The following is a 16,889-nucleotide window of genomic DNA, read 5'->3' as shown; positions in this document are numbered from 1 at the left end:
TGCATGTGTGTGTGTGTGTGTGTGTGTGTGTGTGTGTGTGTGTGTGTGTGTTCAGGGAGAATTGATGCGCTCCAAACATTTAGGTCAATATGAATATAATATGCATGTCAGTTCAGGGGTGTTTACTTGTTTGCATTTTTAAAAGCAGAGCACAGGGGTTGAACCTGCTTTGCCTGCGTGTGCATGTGTGTGTGTGTGTGTGTGGGTTATTCCATGTATCTTTCTCTTTACTATATTTTGCATGAGGGGTGCGGTACGCTTCGTATCTGGCCATGCTCTCATTTCCAAACGAGCGTGTCTGTGTTTAAGTTGGAGGTCCTTAGGCGCTCCCGCCCAGTTCCCCCGATTCTCCAAACACACACACACAGTAGATCCCAACTCGGATAAAGTCTGTGTGAGTGTGTGTGTGTGTGCGCGTGTGCACGTGCAGGCCACCGTGTCTTTGTTAGACATCGCCACGTGTTGAAATATGTGCCTGTGTTTTTTTTTCTTCTTCTTCTTTGGCCCATCTGGGGTAAACCTTTCGTGACGGACCACGGAGGCTGCCATTTTGGACCACGTTCAGGGCCTCCTCGGTTCAGACGATACAGGTTTTCACAAATCAAGCCAAGATGGCAGTTTCACTGCCCTAAGTGGAAACAGAGGAGAAGACAGAGGATATTGTTGTTTGTCCTCGGACTGTTTGTTCTCGTTTTCTTTTCTTCCCGTTTTTTATGTTTTTTCTAATCTTTCAATACCCTTAAACTGTCTGTTCTTACATTTTCTTCCCATTGTTATGCCTACCTTGGCTTTCTGCCACATTCTTTTTCTCCGTTACTTCTTTGTTGAAACATAAGAAGACCTCCTCTGGCGTTCTGTCGCCTGGAAATCACATTTCCTTACTTCCCCCCCACTCGCTCATTTCCTTGCCATGTCATGTCCAATTAGTAAACTGAGAATAAGGGGCTATCTGATTGGCCACAATGATATTGAAATTGAAACACTTCTGAACTTCAATATTTAATTTCTTGTCATCATAATTCGAGCATTGTAGCGTTGTCAGTTTGAGTGCCAGGGTGTTCAAGCAATGGCCAGCGTAGAAAAAAAAAGATACCTACACACACACACACTGAAACCCACACACATACGCTCAACCCATCTGTGGTACACTACAAATTTTCACACAGACACACATTCCCCGGACCTCCATTCATGCCCACACACACCCACTCCATTCCCTTAGCCTCAAACTTAGCCTCCAAACCGAAATCCAACTGACGCAGACGAGCTGCAAGCGTCTTTATTATGTGACGACCACTCCCTCTCACGGTCCCCATCAACCCCGCTGGTACTCGATACACAGACACGGTTGACACACCACTTCCTCCCATCTCCCCTTCCATCAATCCCCGCTTTTCATGTAGACACAGATGTCCAAGATCTTACACACTGTGAGTGGGCGCAGATGGCTCCTATAGCAGCCCGTCAATCAGAGCTTTGTGGAGAGAGCAGGGAGATCACAATACCCCGGACTGTGTGTGCACGCGTGTGTGTGTTATATACATATATACATACATATACAGTATATACGTGTTTGTGTGCATATTTTGTATGTGTGCTTGTTGTGGTTTCTATCGTGTGTGCCTGTGTGTGTCCATGCTACATGGTGACACTGATGATGATGGATGATGTGGTACTGTACCTATGGTGTAAATATAAAGCACATGTGATGGATCCATTGGACCAACCAGAGGCAGATAGTTGGGAGGGTTAAATTGGTCTATATTCAATTAATAAACCAGATAATAATATTTTAGAGAAAGCTACACTGTATGAGCAAAAATCGACTCTTGAATGACAATAATTAAACATTAATTAGCTAATCATATTTCATTGTTTTGATCTTAATTATAAGTAAAGATTTTTTTATAGGCGGTTGGTCAAGTTAGGATCTACATAATTGAAATATGTAGTAATTAAGATGATGTTAATTAAAAGAAATGGAACTAATGAAGTGTCTTCATACACAGTAGTATTAATAGCTGTTTAATTAGGGGTGCACCTAATGATCATTGGGGTCATTGTTTATTCTGTGGCTTATCCTTTTCAATTATTATTGTTTTCTTAGTCTGCAAAATGTTGAAAAATATTAAAAATGGTCTCTCAAAATTTCCCAAGATACCCAGACATAAATATATATTTATATTAATATATATGGTCAATTTACAGTGACATAAAACAGATAAACACAGCAGAATTTCAGATTTTTTTTTGTTTTTCTTTGTTTTTTGTTTTTTTGGGTTTTTTTTTTTTTACCAGATAATTAATCAATCATAGGAACCCTTGATTAATTATAATTTTCTGGTGATGAGCTGATCGAATAATTGACTCATCGTCTCAGCTCTATTTTTTTAACCAGACTGAAGGAAGATAGATATTTTGGATCTTCCGTTAATTAGACATTGAAGCTTTTCTGGTTAACCTATAACCAGTATAAATGAACTATTCTGTGCTGTGGCAAACAAAGTTCAGTCAGGTAGAGCCCGACTGGCCAATATTAGCCTATCACAGATATATCGGTATTGGATATTTCTTTTGACAGAACATAAAGCAGAAAAATATGTTTAGGGTCATTTCGATTTATTTATTATGTTTTTTAATTTGAATTAAGTTTAAGTTTACTCTTTCAGTGCACTGATGTCATTTTGGACAATAAAGTTTATTATTAAACTGTAACATTTCTTGCTTTTATTACATATCTTTGTGTTTGATAACTACTTTTATATAAAGAATATTGGCTGATGTATCAACATTTTGCTATTAAGATTGATGCTAAAAATCCAGTATCACTCGGGCTCTACAATCAAGGGGTTAACTTGGTTTCAGGAAGGGAGTGCGGCTCTTTGTTAATATAATACTATTAGTGTGACAGCTGATGTCAGAGGTGATAGAACTCATCTCTGGTGATTAAACAGTAACTGACTGTCAGAGTTTCTCGCTGGACTTCAGCCCATTCGTTAAGTCTTGTGCTGGTTTTCATCTAGCTTGGCTGCATATTGTTAATATACGTAATAAAGGACTTTATACACCTGAATGGAGCAGGAATCCATGTGCAGTCACACGCTCTTCAAGGTTTATTTACATAATAACCCATTTACAGATACATGCCACGCGCACACACGCACATACTCACATACACCGTCTCCCCCCCCAGCCCTGACTCCGTATGAATTATTCAACCAATCACACGGCTGAACAGTCTGAACCATGTCCCTGATTGGGACATGCTGTGTTCACTTCAAAAGGTCTCACGCTATACCTGACTGACGTGTGTCTGTACGTAAGTGTGTGTGTGGAAAAGCAATTAAGGAAACATGAAAAATAGTTACTAATTTCACACAAGAGGGCATCTTGATTGTGGAATATTATTTTCCGAGGCACAGATAAACACGTTTTTTTCTTCTTTTTTTCAGTACAGATACATTTAAAGCTGTTGAGACGTGCTGATCGTCAAACACACACTTATAATTGTGAATAATTGTTGCTTTTACTGTATCTGTTGTTAGCCATTTCTCACACATTGTCCCATACGTGATCCACACCGACTCTTTCTCCTCTTCCAGAGATGTTAGAGTCCAGTAACCTCGTCACCTTCAATGGCTTGGCCAACAGCTCGAGCTACGATACTTTCCTATTGGATGAGGAGCGAGGGAGGCTACTGGTTGGAGCCGAGGACCACATCTTCTCATTCGACCTCGTAAACATCAACAGAGATCACAAACAGGTAAATTCAGATGTACTTTGGGTGGACGTCCTCTCTTCTCCTCTCCTCTCCCTCTGGAGTCCATTACACCATCTCTTTCTCCCCCTCCCTTCATCCCTCCCACTGTCTGTCTCGGTCCAGACAGGGCTGTCCATAATTCCATTATACCACCTGGACTAGGTTAACAGTCTTTTTTTTATCAGATTCAGGCTGCTATCATAGACACACAAGACTGACACAGATTTGCCTTCAGGCTGCAGAGAGCTGAGCAAGGGTATGAAAGTTCTGAAAAATACAGTCAATGCAGAGAGAGAGAGAGCGTGTCTCTGAATTCTTTTTGCCCTTGGCTCGGATGTGTGTGTGTGTGTTTTTTTTTCTTTTTCGCTCTTTTGTTCAGATCTTTGCGTCATTTTGAGATAAAGACCAAAACGCAGTGATTAAGCAAATCTAATGTAATTACCCTGAAATGTGCAACACAGGTCGCCAAGAGAGGAAAACTCAGCTGATCTAGAGAGGAGATAGAAAGTCTAGGGTTAGATTGAGTAATGTGTGTGTGTATTGTATGGACAATATAATAACGCATGTACATGCATGTGCATACATTTTCTTTTGTCTGTCCACATCTGTGTGGCCAGCAGCGAAAAAAAGCGAGCTCGATCGCACCCGATTCTGGAGTACATAATCATTCCCTTACTCATTACAGCTCACACATGCACACTTGTATGCGCCATGTGTGTTTATAATTCATGTGACACTAGGGGCCACAGATGGATTCGCCTTAAGGACGGTGAAGAACCATCATTTATTTCACAATGAGTTTTATTTTCTTCCAAAACAAAGTAGCAAACGCCCGCTGTCTCTTCATATTTGGAGTGAAAAGCACAACCACATGCTCAGGATCGAAAACTGTGGAAAGTTATCTTGTTAAATGCCGTTTGAACCAGGACCAATATTTAGACAATATAATTTATTAGTCTATATGGACACAGCAACAACAGCATAGAGGGTTATATTCCTCCATTTGTTTCTCCTCATTTTCATTTACCCAAACCCTTTTTCCGCCTTATTTCATTATATTATATAATGATTATATTTTTTAATGATCATATACACGTGCAACAGTGATGACCAGGGATGTAGAGCGGAATAAGGAAGTGAGTAACCTAGGAGTGGTAGATATAGAAACATGACAAATGCAAAGTCATTCTCCTGAAAATACACAAATCTTGATTTCCTCTGATTCACCGCCTCGACTCACCGCCTTCCCTCCTTCATGAAACAACGTGTAAATCTCTCCTCTCCACCTCCAGCATAGTATGACATGTCATTCTCTCATTCTGCACAGATTGCGTGGCCCGCCACCCCCTCCAAGAGGGATGAATGCAAGTGGGCAGGGAAAGACCTGGGGGTAAGTCCACATGCATGATGCCATCATCATTTGAGCTCCCTGCAATTTTTGTTTTCTATTGTTACACAAATTATACGGCTGCCCTGCGTAGTTCCATGCGGTTGTTCATGTTTCTCTGGGATACATGTTTTGGTGGAAAGAATACAGCATGGAAGAAGCTGTCTTGATCCAACACCCGTACAAGAGCACTGTAGAGGAAGGAAGACATGTTCTAGTGCATGCTGTACTCTCTACAGGCCACCCCCCCCTACTGACACCCACTACCAAACACACTATACGACAGATGTTTGGTCACATTAAGGTGTACAATGACGCATTACCTCTAAAGGTTATTTGCTTCTGTTGGGAGTGTGTTTATGTGCGTGCCTCAGAGTGTGTACGCATATGTGCACATTTATGTGGGAGTGTATTGTTTGACTTCTCCTTATCTGCCGCGGCGTGTTAGCTCACATGTGCCGTTCTGCACAAGTTTGCAGAACGCACTATATGGCCACCAGCTTTTGTTTGTGTGCGCACACAACGGCGCAGTGGCGTGTTATCTTTGTGTTGCTGTTTGGATAGGCCCTCTATGTGTTGTATCTGATCTTAATTTCATGGCTGGATGAGTTTGGAGTGCAGCGGCTGCAGGGTTTTTTAGGATTATCCTGAATTACGATGTCCCTGTTAAACCACAGAGGTTTTACTTTGGGGAGTGGGAGGGGGGGGTCTAACTCAACCAGTTTTTTGGGGGGGATTCGCGCGCACGACCACAAAATCGCAACCACACAAGCGACGCCGACACCTTCACACGGTGGAAAGAAAAAGTGTTCTGGCAGCACAAAATCACGCAAAAAAAAAAAAAACACAATGATGAGGTATTTGCGTGCTGTGAAAATGTTTACTCTTGAAAATGAGGCGGTGAGAGCGGAGATGGAGTGCAGCACGGAGAGACCTTGATTAGTACATTACTAAAGCATTCGGAGCTCCCAAAGTGATGCATTTCTCCAAACCACAATTTACAGCCGCAGAGCAAATGTAACAGCTGCCCTCCAAAATGCCTGATGGCTGTATCATTCTCCTTGGCAGGACAAGTGTGTAACATTGCCCAGGTTGTTGCATTTGATTCTGTGAACAAAGGGTTCAGATACTGGAGTGCGGATTTACTATTTCGCTCTGCCTGATGTCATTTCCCATTATTTCTCCAGCTATTACAGATATTAAAAGTAAAATAATAGTCCAAAGTTATCCTACATTTCCAACGCATTTTCCATATTCAATTAGAGACCTCAGCATAATCTCAAAATTCACTCAAGTCTTCCAAATATATACAAACCCACATACAAATCTGTCCACCCATTTCTCTCATGGAAAGTCATCATCAATACGCAGTCCAAAGAGAGTCATTCATTTTATCCAATAATGACTCAGTTATCCTCTGCGGGTGTTGTGGTTTTCACATAATGACATGGTTTGTGATCAGGGCAGCCATTTTTCACCTGGAGGCATGACAGAGCCGCATGTTTGAGTGACTTGCATAACTATCGTCTGTCAGTGTTTAGGTGCAACTTACCTACCACGTAGCTAATGAGTCCAACTTGTAGACAGCCGTGCAAAATCCTCAACAGATCTGACATCGGGTAGGTGGGGGGTTTATGGGAGTTGGTGAAATGCATGTAATAAGGGGCGTGAGAATGATGTGGGGGGGTGCGCGCTGTTCAACGGTAGGAAACACAGAGGGTAAAGTCGTTAAGTTACACAGTCACACAGACACAGAGACATGCTGGGTTGAGGTCAGCCACAAGACATGCAAGTTAAGTCCTCCACTGTGAAACCAAGTAATAGTGCTGTGGCTGAATTGTGTTGTCGGGACAGTGGGTTAATAATAACATGCACTTTTCAAAGGTGTTGAGTGCTTTAATGACCCTCATTCAGTTAGAAATTATTAGGACGCTACAGTAAATAAATGATGTGTAATAGAACAAAACCAAGTCAAGGCTTTGACATAAAGATAAAAACAGATTTCATATTAAAATTTTGGGAAATGTGCCTGTTTGCTATCGATATCACTTTTAAGGTCTGTACATTCAATTTGAAGCTGTATCTGGCAGCCGGGTTTGCATAGACACTGGAAACAGAGGTAGCCTTGTCCAAAGGGAACACACTTTTGTTTGTTTGATTATGGGAAAAAAAAACAATTTGTGGTTTTATGGGAGCACCTGAGTTTTGCCACCTGAGGCTTTAAGTACCACATCTCAGGAAGTCACCGCACCCGGCCAAGAAATAGTCCCGCACACAACCCCCGCAAAACAGATTAAATACATTTCCTGGTAGGCAGATTTTTATTACCTCTGGGCAGGAGGCAGGCCAGCTGTTTTCGTTCTTTATGCTAAGGTAAGCTAACAGGCTGTCAGCTCCAGCTTTATATTGAACTTATCTTTTCATCTAAGTCACAGCAAGAAAGGGAGTAAGAATATTTGTCAAAATGTCAAAGTGTTCCTCTAAGCAGATTACCGGGCGGTCACAAAGAGTCAGATCTTATCTAAGCAGATTACCGGGCGGTCACAAAGAGTCAGATCTTAAACACGAGTTTCTGTCTTTTTTTGAATAATAGCAGGAAATTGTGTTTTTTTTTTGTTGGAAAAGCTTTGCACTGCGTGATCTCAGAGTCAATTTGGTGCTGCGCTGGAAAATGTCATCTCTCAAACGTGTAACTCCATCCGTTTATGCCTCCTATGTGGGACATCATCAAATCATCAAACCCGAAATGTCAGCGAGGTTTAGAAGCCTGAAGAGATACATGTGTTAAAGGGAGGAAGAATGAAGGATAATTTGGCCGTCTGCGTGTGATGTGATGTGATGTGTGCGCTTCGGTTTCCAAGTCCCCAAGCAAATGTGTTCTTATTTGTTAGGTGGATATTCAGCATGCATTTGTAATAAGGGAAACCCCAAACTAATCTCTTAAACACATGTGCCCAAATCAACTCCTCCAGGCTGCTAATAACCCTCCCACATTAACCAATCCCGTTGATTAGCACTCTAATAAACAGTCTCACACCACTGGGACTATCAACATGTGCCGGAGAGCCAACCTAAATACTCTCAGTGAATTCAAACATGTGGATCATTAAAGATCTGAGGTAGATTTGCCTGATTTGACTTACAGGTGGGATTTCCTTGAAGGGGGGACTCAGTTTCATACAATAAGTCTTTTCCAAACCGAGTGGAAAGTCCCTGCTTTAAAGGGAATTCTAACAGAGCTTTTCTCTCTTCTCCTTTATTTCCTGCTTTCTATTAGTCTCTATTTTCGACTGAATCACGTCAGGGATTTTCTCTTTTAAAAGTGTCAGTGTTATTTTTCCTAAAGGATAAAACTTAATTCACACTTTATGATATGGAGGAGATTAATGCTAACGTATGAAATCATAAAAATAAAAATAGTGCTCTACAAGGCTATAATATACTGCGCTCATAGGATTACTACATAAACAGACAATATAGATACTGTATCCGCATGAATGTGTTTAAATCTCTTTGCCAGCTGCGTGGATTTTGATATTCCTTATCTCATTTCTTTTTCAGAAAGAGTGTACTAACTTCATCCGGGTCCTCCAACCTTACAACCAGACCCATCTGTACATCTGTGGCACAGGAGCCTTCCACCCCATCTGTGCTTTTCTGGAAATGGGCAAAAGGGCAGAGGTAATACAAATTGGCTGCATTAATGTTGGTTCACCAAAAAAAAATGTGTGGGGTTTTTTTTTCTCTCTTCATGTTTAATCAGTTATATATATGCAAATTGTCATTTAGATCTCAATTGAGCATTCATTAATTAGTCATGAAATGTGAATACAGGGCTACAGTAAACTAATGAGAGAGAAAGTCCAATATTGTTTAAAAGACTGGCTGCTCCCTCTCTCTCACACACACATTTTTCTGTCTAGCACAGCAGTAATCATTCCCTTAATTGGATATCGTCTCATCAATGTTTTCTTTTGTGTGTAAGGAAGTGGGGGGAAAAAGTGTTCACTACATGGTTCAGAAATTTAACAAACCTCTCCCCTGCATTAAAGTTTAATCAGTCATCCTGATAAAGGTCTGCAGGTTAATCAATGTGCCAGCATGGTTTCTGCAGTCTGACAAAGGGGAGGGCGATGACTGTTTGCACCATGCAGGTTTGGAGTATAGAAGGCCCTGCGTGAGTCCACTTGAGTTTCAAATAGTGTTGTCAGTAATGTATTTGGAGGAAAACCGAGTTGGGTCTCTCTTTTGTGACTTTTCTTTTCATGTATTCGAAGAGTCTAAGGGTGGGCTGTGACTTTGCATGATCCTACTTTAATCCCCATTATTCACTTTTGTTGTTTCTGTAACCAAAGCACAGTGTAAATAAAAAAACATCGCTCATGTCGGCCTGACGTTGTAGTGCATCCCGTCCCATAGGCTGTGTGCTATAATAAGAATTTGTTGTAATCTGAAACACAGGCTATAAATGTACCTTTAGCCAGGCTTAATGTGGCTTTCTCTGGCCTCATCTTGAACTCTGACCCTTTCCACCGCAGGACAACATCTTTCGACTGGCCTCACATTTCGAGAACGGCCGCGGGAAAAGCCCCTACGACCCCAAAATGCTCTCGGCCTCACTTCTGATCGGTGAGTTTGATCTTTGCCTTGATTAGTTCCAGAAAGTTCACATTCGCTTCGGAACCGGTCATTTGTTCCTAACTATATTTTTCTCGCTGGCAGATGGAGAGCTGTACTCTGGCACATCTGCTGATTTCATGGGAAGGGACTTTGCTATTTTCCGTACCCTTGGAGATCACCATCCAATCAGAACAGAGCAGCATGACTCAAGATGGCTCAATGGTAAAAAAAACAAAAAATACATCGATAAATTAACCTGAAGAAGTATCAACGGTAGAAAAAAAATTTAATTTTAGTCCAGAAGGAATGCTTTTCCTGAAAAAAGCTGATGTGGGTTTTGAAGGATCTAGTTTTTCTTTTCCTGAAAAAAGCTGATGTGGGTTTTGAAGGATCTAGTTTTTCTTAGAAAAAAAGAGTTTTTTTGTACTGTATTATGCTGGGCTTTATCTCTGTAGCATACTCACACATGTTCTCCTGGGGTTTTTAAGAAGCCTTATGCATCTACAAGCTTCCAGTTGAAGCTAAAAATGTTCAGACTGCAAAAACTAGATAACGTACATTTCCAAACCTCGTAAACTCCCAACAAACTTTACCGTTAAAGTAAAATTGGACACTTGTGGTCTGCATAAACCTCAACTATTCAGTAAAAAGGAGGAAGTAAATCCTTGTCATTGACCAGTTTTGGAGAAAGAATACTACAGAGCTTTTCAGCAGACTTTGAAGCATTAAATCTCTCTCACAAGCCTCAAGTATCCAATCATTTCCATTCATGTGCAGACATCAGATATCAGTGCCCATTCACAAAGTCGCTGGATTTGCCTGTGCTAGTAAGATTAGCGCGGCAGCGAGGGTTATTGACTGTTCAGTCTGTCTGGCTATCTTTCGACACCGCCAAGGACTTAGGGAGTCACAAAAGGTCAGTTTGAACCTTTCCCTCAAGCTGTGCCATCCCTTTTTCCCCTCTTTCCCACAGAACTAATCCGCTCTCAGCTGTTTTCCTGTAGTGGAGTCAAATTCCTCTCAGTTCCCCTCAACCAAGGCCCCCCCACCAGCACCACCGCCGCCACCACCACCACCACCCCAACCCCACCCAGCACCATTAAAAATCCCAAACACTGTTCTCCGCAGTGCTGATTACCGTGACATATTAATAAAGAGCGGTTTAAAAGGGAGAAGTCATTGCTACCGCGTTAATCCCCATCGATCTTTCACCTTGTTCAAACAAATACACCAGGGGGATTGTATCCATTCGGCCTGGTAAAATCCAACTCCTTCTCCACAAAGGAGGGATTGTAATTGCATAGATTACGGGGATGGGGGGGTGTTCTATTGAGCCTTTATCAACAAGGTTACATGGTACTCAAATGTAACAAGAGAGGAACTTGGGAATAAATCCTTAATAGCAGATGATTCTAAAAAAAGGATTTAGGGTTAAATGGTAGCTTTTGCTTTCCTGGTCTTGAGTCAGGCAATTTATTTACACATCTCTTTACCCTCTAATGCCCTCACACTCCACATGGAGGTTGGATTAAACCTCTACTGAATAAAATAGCCTATTGTTGGGAATTAAATGTAATGAATTGTATGACCTCACTGGTTGGCGACGCCGCTGGAAGTCTGTTTTTGTATGCGAGCACACGCAGCACTGAAATTTACGAACGTGTAGATTTAATGGCATATTCACGATAGAGGTTATGAAGCGTGTGTGTGGTACACATGATTCATACCAGAGGTCTCGCACCCGCGCAGCGCTTATAAATCTGCTTCTCACTTTGGCCACACTTGTCTTTTTCACAGCTACTCTATATCCTAAACGGCCATGGAAGCGTAACATGGCACTGCTTGTTTCTCTCCAGCTAACCCCCCGAGATTTTAGACACGGGCTCGTTTTACGCGTGACGACGCCTCAGTGACCGTGGCCACTTTTTCCTCAGTCGCCTCTGCCCCCCTTCAGAAGTCCAGAGATATCCCGGCCCCCGAGGCCTCGGCCTCACCGGTTTAGCTTTGATTTTCCTCCTCGCGCTTTAAGTCGAGATAAATTTATTCAAGCGTTACCCGGGACAATCAGAGCCATGTGTGTTTGTGAGGATGTGGTCTAGAGAAAGGGGTTATGTGGGATTTGGACTTGGAGAGCTCACTTGGGGTAAAGTCAGATACTGTAACACCAGGGTGTAAAGTGAATGGCTGTTGTTACTGAGCCGTGACTGGAGAATATCATGGGGGATTGATTTCGGAGGTGTAAAATAGGGGTGAGAGGATTGTCGTTGGGGCAGAGGTTGACTCGTAAAAAATTACATTTGTGTAAAGGGCGTGTGTGATCCAAGTGTGCATGAACAAATGTGCTACATACAGTACAGTGTTGTTTCTGTGCTTTATTCATTCCCTTTCTTTTCCTCCTTAGACCCCAGGTTCATAGGTGTAAACCTAATCCCAGAAAGTGACAACCCCGAAGACGACAAGATCTTCCTGTTTTTCAAGGAGAACGCCATGGACGGAGAACACACTGGCAAGGCTACCATCGCCAGGATAGGACAACTGTGTAAGGTAACAACACACACAAACAAAATCCAACGACACGCTCCTAAAATTCATCTCTTACATCTCCGTATGGTCTTACACAAAATATCTACGCGATTATGTTAGAGTTTGCGGAAACACATTGAGGTTTTTTGTGTGTTCTCTAACACAGAATGACATGGGAGGTCACAGGAGTCTAGTGAACAAGTGGACCACTTTCCTCAAGGCCCGGCTAATGTGTTCAGTGCCTGGGGTCAACGGCATTGATACACATTTTGATGAGCTACGTGAGTGTGTTTTTTATTATTTGTGTGTGAAGAAACAGACCTCACACACTCGCAGATCTCACCTTCACCCGTTCTCGCTTTCTATTTGCAGAGGACGTGTTTCTCATGAGCTCCAAGGACCCAAAGAATCCAGTTATCTACGCCGTATTCACCACATCCAGGTATACGCCCATTCAGATCTTTTCACGATGACCTCCAAAATGTGTTGGCAGGAGCTGAAATTCTCAAATAGCTCGACAGACGCTGGTAGTATCATGTTTGTTTTGTTGATTTGTTGCTAGGGGACGAGGAGGAGCTGATAGATATTCAGCGAGCAACCGTCCTGGACAAGTTATTTCCTCTGTATTTGAAAAACACACACGCTTCAGATTTCCGTTCAAGAATTCTTCCTTTTCACATCCTTTATTCCCTTTATCTGTAATTTCCTAACCTCTTTAAATGACACGGCAGGATGCAACCGACTGAGCGTGCCCCCATCAAATTCCCAGACAGCCCTCTCCGTCCCATAATCCACTTACAGGTGTCTTATGGTTGCTTTCCCCTTCGCACGGCTCCACTCCTGATGCCTCAGATTGGAGATTGCTTTTAGCCGATTTCCCCCCATTCCCCTGCTACCTGTCCCCCCTTTTCTTTTTTTTTCATTGAAACCTTGGCAAAGCCTTGTAGGAAAATCAGATTATGGAGCAGGAGGGAGCGAGAGAAACACGATATTCACTCAGCAGGAACGCACGTCTCTCCCCTGGCCGCCGCCCCGGCCTTGAATGGGGTTTTTTCAGAGGCCGGGTGTGGTTCTATTGAAGCATGAGGTGAAGGCATGGGGGCGAAGCTAGATAAGTGAGTTGAAATGGCACAGATGGTGGCACTTATCATGATGATGACGAATTTGCATTTGGGAAAAAGGGAGGAGGGGGGCATTTTGTGTCCAGTAGTGCCTCTGACTCGCTTTTGAAAGGAGGACAAACACTTCACCATCAATCACTGCTAATGATAAGACAGGCTGAATAGAACGGCGGCACAAGCCAACGCGTACTGACAGGCGCCTTGCATCGCTGGGACCGTATGGCTTTTCTCAGCTTTCTGGAATGTATTCAAAGCAAGAGGTCGCCGCACGGTGGTGGGCGTACACCTACGCATGTGCGCCCTGTGCTCACACACACACGCACGCTTTAAAATTCAATTATGGGGCATTGAGGAATTAGAGTGGTTTAATTGGTTTTCTAAGTGGCCGGTTTTCAGAGATGAATAGAGCAGAGATACAGAGGGAGCGGCTTTTAATATCACTGCTTAATGAGGCACAAGGAAGATTCCACTGACAGATCAATGTTTGATTGAGGCCCTGTTTGTGTGTGTGCATTTTTGTGGGGTCGACTGAATTTGTGCGTCTCTCCCTCTCTCAAACTGTGTGTATCCGCACAAACACACGTTCGCCCTTCTTCTTAAAGCTAGATATTGGGAGTGTCTTTTTTTTTCCCCCCCCTGCCCCTGGAGTTAATTGAATTTCTCCGTAATTAACATTTTCAAATGCTAATCCATTCATCTTCTGCGCTTTGGTGAGTACTGTCGGCTGCGTGTATGCCAGCCACATCCCTAATTAGTCTGATACAATTTCCCCATCGCAGTCAGCAAGACAAAAGACGTCCCCCGGTTTTATTGAAGCGTTCGGTTCCTGCGAATGCAAAGAGACTCGCGGTGCCATCTGTAAAAAAAGTGACAAAAAAAGCTGACAAATGAGCGTCTAACCTGCAAGAAAATGAGGAGCAATCTATAAAATTGTGAAACATATCCCTCTTTTATGCAGTCAGAGGTTAATGGACTTGATGGTGCTCTGAGATTTAAGCAGCCGGCTTTGCTTTGTCACAGTCTTCACATGAATATTATAATAACTCTGGAATATATATAGCATGGAATATTCCTACGAAACTCCCAAATTCTCCACTTTAATGAGTCACTGCTCGAATTGCTGTCTTCTGGATGACCTGGGATAGAGCATGAATTGAAACAAAATACACTTCACTTCTCCTCTTTTTTAATTCTTTTTTTAACATGATTGATTGACCTTGCCTGCTTTGGACTCGTCTGGCTAGCGAAAGCAAAAATCCACCCATCTGGCTCGAGCGAGCGAGCGCTCGCAAAAAGTATTGGAGGGGGTTTTAAATATGCTCTGAACCAGGTCTCCCGTTTTCTTGGTGGTGTGCCCAAATTCCTGTCTGTTCTCAAGAGGCTGGAAGCAATCAGAGTGAAGTTCCAATCTGTCATTCCTGTACTTAGGTAATGACAACCTTGCTCCCCACCGTCTTTGTGCGATGAAGGGTCATTTTGTTGTCTTTCTTCAGTATTTCACAAGCTCCTAATCCCTGTCTCGTGACCAATTGTTTATAAATCCCTTTTGTTGCTGTCTGTCATCTTTCTTCATTCCTCTGCCTCTCGCTCTCTCCCCGTCTTCATCCTTAAACTCTTTTCTCTCCATGCCTCTCACCCCTTTCCTCTTTCTCTTTCTCCACAGTAACATCTTTAAAGGCTCGGCAGTGTGCATGTACAACATGGCAGACATCAGGAGGGTTTTCCTCGGGCCCTATGCCCACAGAGATGGACCCAACTACCAATGGGTGCCTTTCCAAGGGAGGGTTCCCTACCCCCGCCCTGGCACCGTGAGTCTCCACATATACACAGATAAAGATTAATCATACGCTGGCAATTCTCTAAATCTTACCTGCCTGCCATTGTGGTTTGGTTCTCAGTGCCCCAGTAAGACATTTGGAGGATTCGACTCCACCAAGGACCTCCCAGATGATGTCATCACCTTCGCCAGGGGTCACCCAGCCATGTACAACCCAGTGCACCCGATAGGCGGGCGTCCCATCATGGTGCGGACGGACGTGGACTACCAGTTCTCCCAGCTGGTGGTGGACAGAGTGGAGGCGGAGGACGGACAGTATGATGTCATGTTTATCGGGACAGGTACGCAACTTTACAGTTTGTCATTTGTGCTTGACATGTGTTTTTTAACGCAGATTCAGGCTGATGATCAAATTCAGACTTGTATATAAATAATCTGTAATAATATCTGCATATATAATCTGTATATCCACAATCTTTCAGACATGGGCACAGTGCTGAAGGTGGTGACGATCCCCAGAGAGAGCTGGCATGACCTGGAAGAGGTGGTGCTGGAAGAGATGACAGTCTTCAGGGTATGACATTGAGACATTGAGTGTTAACAATACCAGATGTGGTAGATGTGGTATTAAAGTCAGCTGTGCTGTATTTGTTTTGTGCAGGAGCCTACTCCCATTACTGCGATGGAGCTGTCCACCAAGCAGGTAAAGACTCGTCTTCACACGTAATCATTTAACAGAAAGTTGTCGACGGGGCTACAAGTTCAAGCAGAACAAAAACAGAGAACCTTTGGGCCTTTAAGCAAACACTGATATAAACCCAAAGTATCTAACGTGCCTGTTGAGAACCACCTTCTTTTTACTAGAAGATTCCCAACTGGGCCACGCAAGGAACATAAAGTTTTTACGTCCTCCCTCTTTCTTTTACTCCCACAGCAACAGCTGTACCTTGGCTCGGCCCTTGGTGTATCGCAGATGTCTTTACACCGGTGCGAGGTGTATGGGAAAGCTTGCGCTGAGTGCTGCCTGGCCAGAGACCCTTATTGCGCCTGGGACGGCACAGAGTGCTCCAGATACTTTCCTACGGCCAAGAGGTAGGAGAACGCACACACCAAACAAATCTTTGACCTTTATTTATCCTCGGAGGGGTTCGCTGAGCTTGTATGCTTCCTTTCAGCAACATCCTGCCTTTGTTTCTAATGCCGTCACATGCAGTCACACCTGGGAGTTATCAGTACACCTGCAGTTTGCTGTTGCAATTGGCTTTAAACGCTTTGCTCAAGGGCATCTCAATACACAACTTTGTTTCTCCGACCTCAGACCTCCACTGGCTTATTAGCGAGCGCTGTGAATCCAAAGGAATGAACACAGATACACGGTACAAGCCAAAACATCTAAACATGGAAGTAATCTGGAGTCAGAATATTACACAGGCGCAAAACACAGTCATTAAATCCACGTACACACACACACAGGCTCATTCCAAGAGCTACAATCCAGCAACCTGGGTTATAACTCCTGCCAGTAACAGTTGTTCTGAGCTGTGATCCCGTCACACTTCAGCCAAGATGCACACACACACACACAGGCGTAAAGACACACACGTGAATATACATCTACACAAGCGCACACACTCTAAATTACAGCCAACAGGAGCTGTCTGACCGCCTCACCCTCCAGTCTGGAGGTATGAACATACACAC

At 43.2% G+C, this 16,889-nt stretch overlaps 2 protein-coding genes across 2 annotated transcripts in view; one reads left to right on the top strand and one right to left on the bottom strand.

Moving 5' to 3' along the window:
- Positions 1 to 16,889, bottom strand: part of LOC104928802 (E3 ubiquitin-protein ligase TRIM38) — an 899,066-nt gene that overhangs the window by 96,308 nt on the left and 785,869 nt on the right. The window lies entirely within an intron of this gene.
- Positions 1 to 16,889, top strand: part of sema3aa (sema domain, immunoglobulin domain (Ig), short basic domain, secreted, (semaphorin) 3Aa) — a 31,979-nt gene that overhangs the window by 9,990 nt on the left and 5,100 nt on the right. Inside the window, exons 3-15 of the mRNA XM_010743146.3 lie at positions 3,603 to 3,763; positions 5,088 to 5,150; positions 8,709 to 8,828; positions 9,686 to 9,776; positions 9,870 to 9,989; positions 12,169 to 12,311; positions 12,457 to 12,571; positions 12,663 to 12,732; positions 15,075 to 15,219; positions 15,310 to 15,529; positions 15,671 to 15,762; positions 15,850 to 15,891; positions 16,123 to 16,280. Of these exons, the coding sequence (XP_010741448.1) occupies positions 3,603 to 3,763; positions 5,088 to 5,150; positions 8,709 to 8,828; positions 9,686 to 9,776; positions 9,870 to 9,989; positions 12,169 to 12,311; positions 12,457 to 12,571; positions 12,663 to 12,732; positions 15,075 to 15,219; positions 15,310 to 15,529; positions 15,671 to 15,762; positions 15,850 to 15,891; positions 16,123 to 16,280 (1,540 nt within the window). The remainder of the gene's footprint in view (positions 1 to 3,602; positions 3,764 to 5,087; positions 5,151 to 8,708; positions 8,829 to 9,685; positions 9,777 to 9,869; positions 9,990 to 12,168; positions 12,312 to 12,456; positions 12,572 to 12,662; positions 12,733 to 15,074; positions 15,220 to 15,309; positions 15,530 to 15,670; positions 15,763 to 15,849; positions 15,892 to 16,122; positions 16,281 to 16,889) is intronic.

Source organism: Larimichthys crocea, chromosome XX, assembly GCF_000972845.2.
Source record: "Larimichthys crocea isolate SSNF chromosome XX, L_crocea_2.0, whole genome shotgun sequence".
NCBI classification, from domain to species: domain Eukaryota; kingdom Metazoa; phylum Chordata; class Actinopteri; family Sciaenidae; genus Larimichthys; species Larimichthys crocea.
This window is presented reverse-complemented; position numbering and strand designations above follow the sequence as displayed.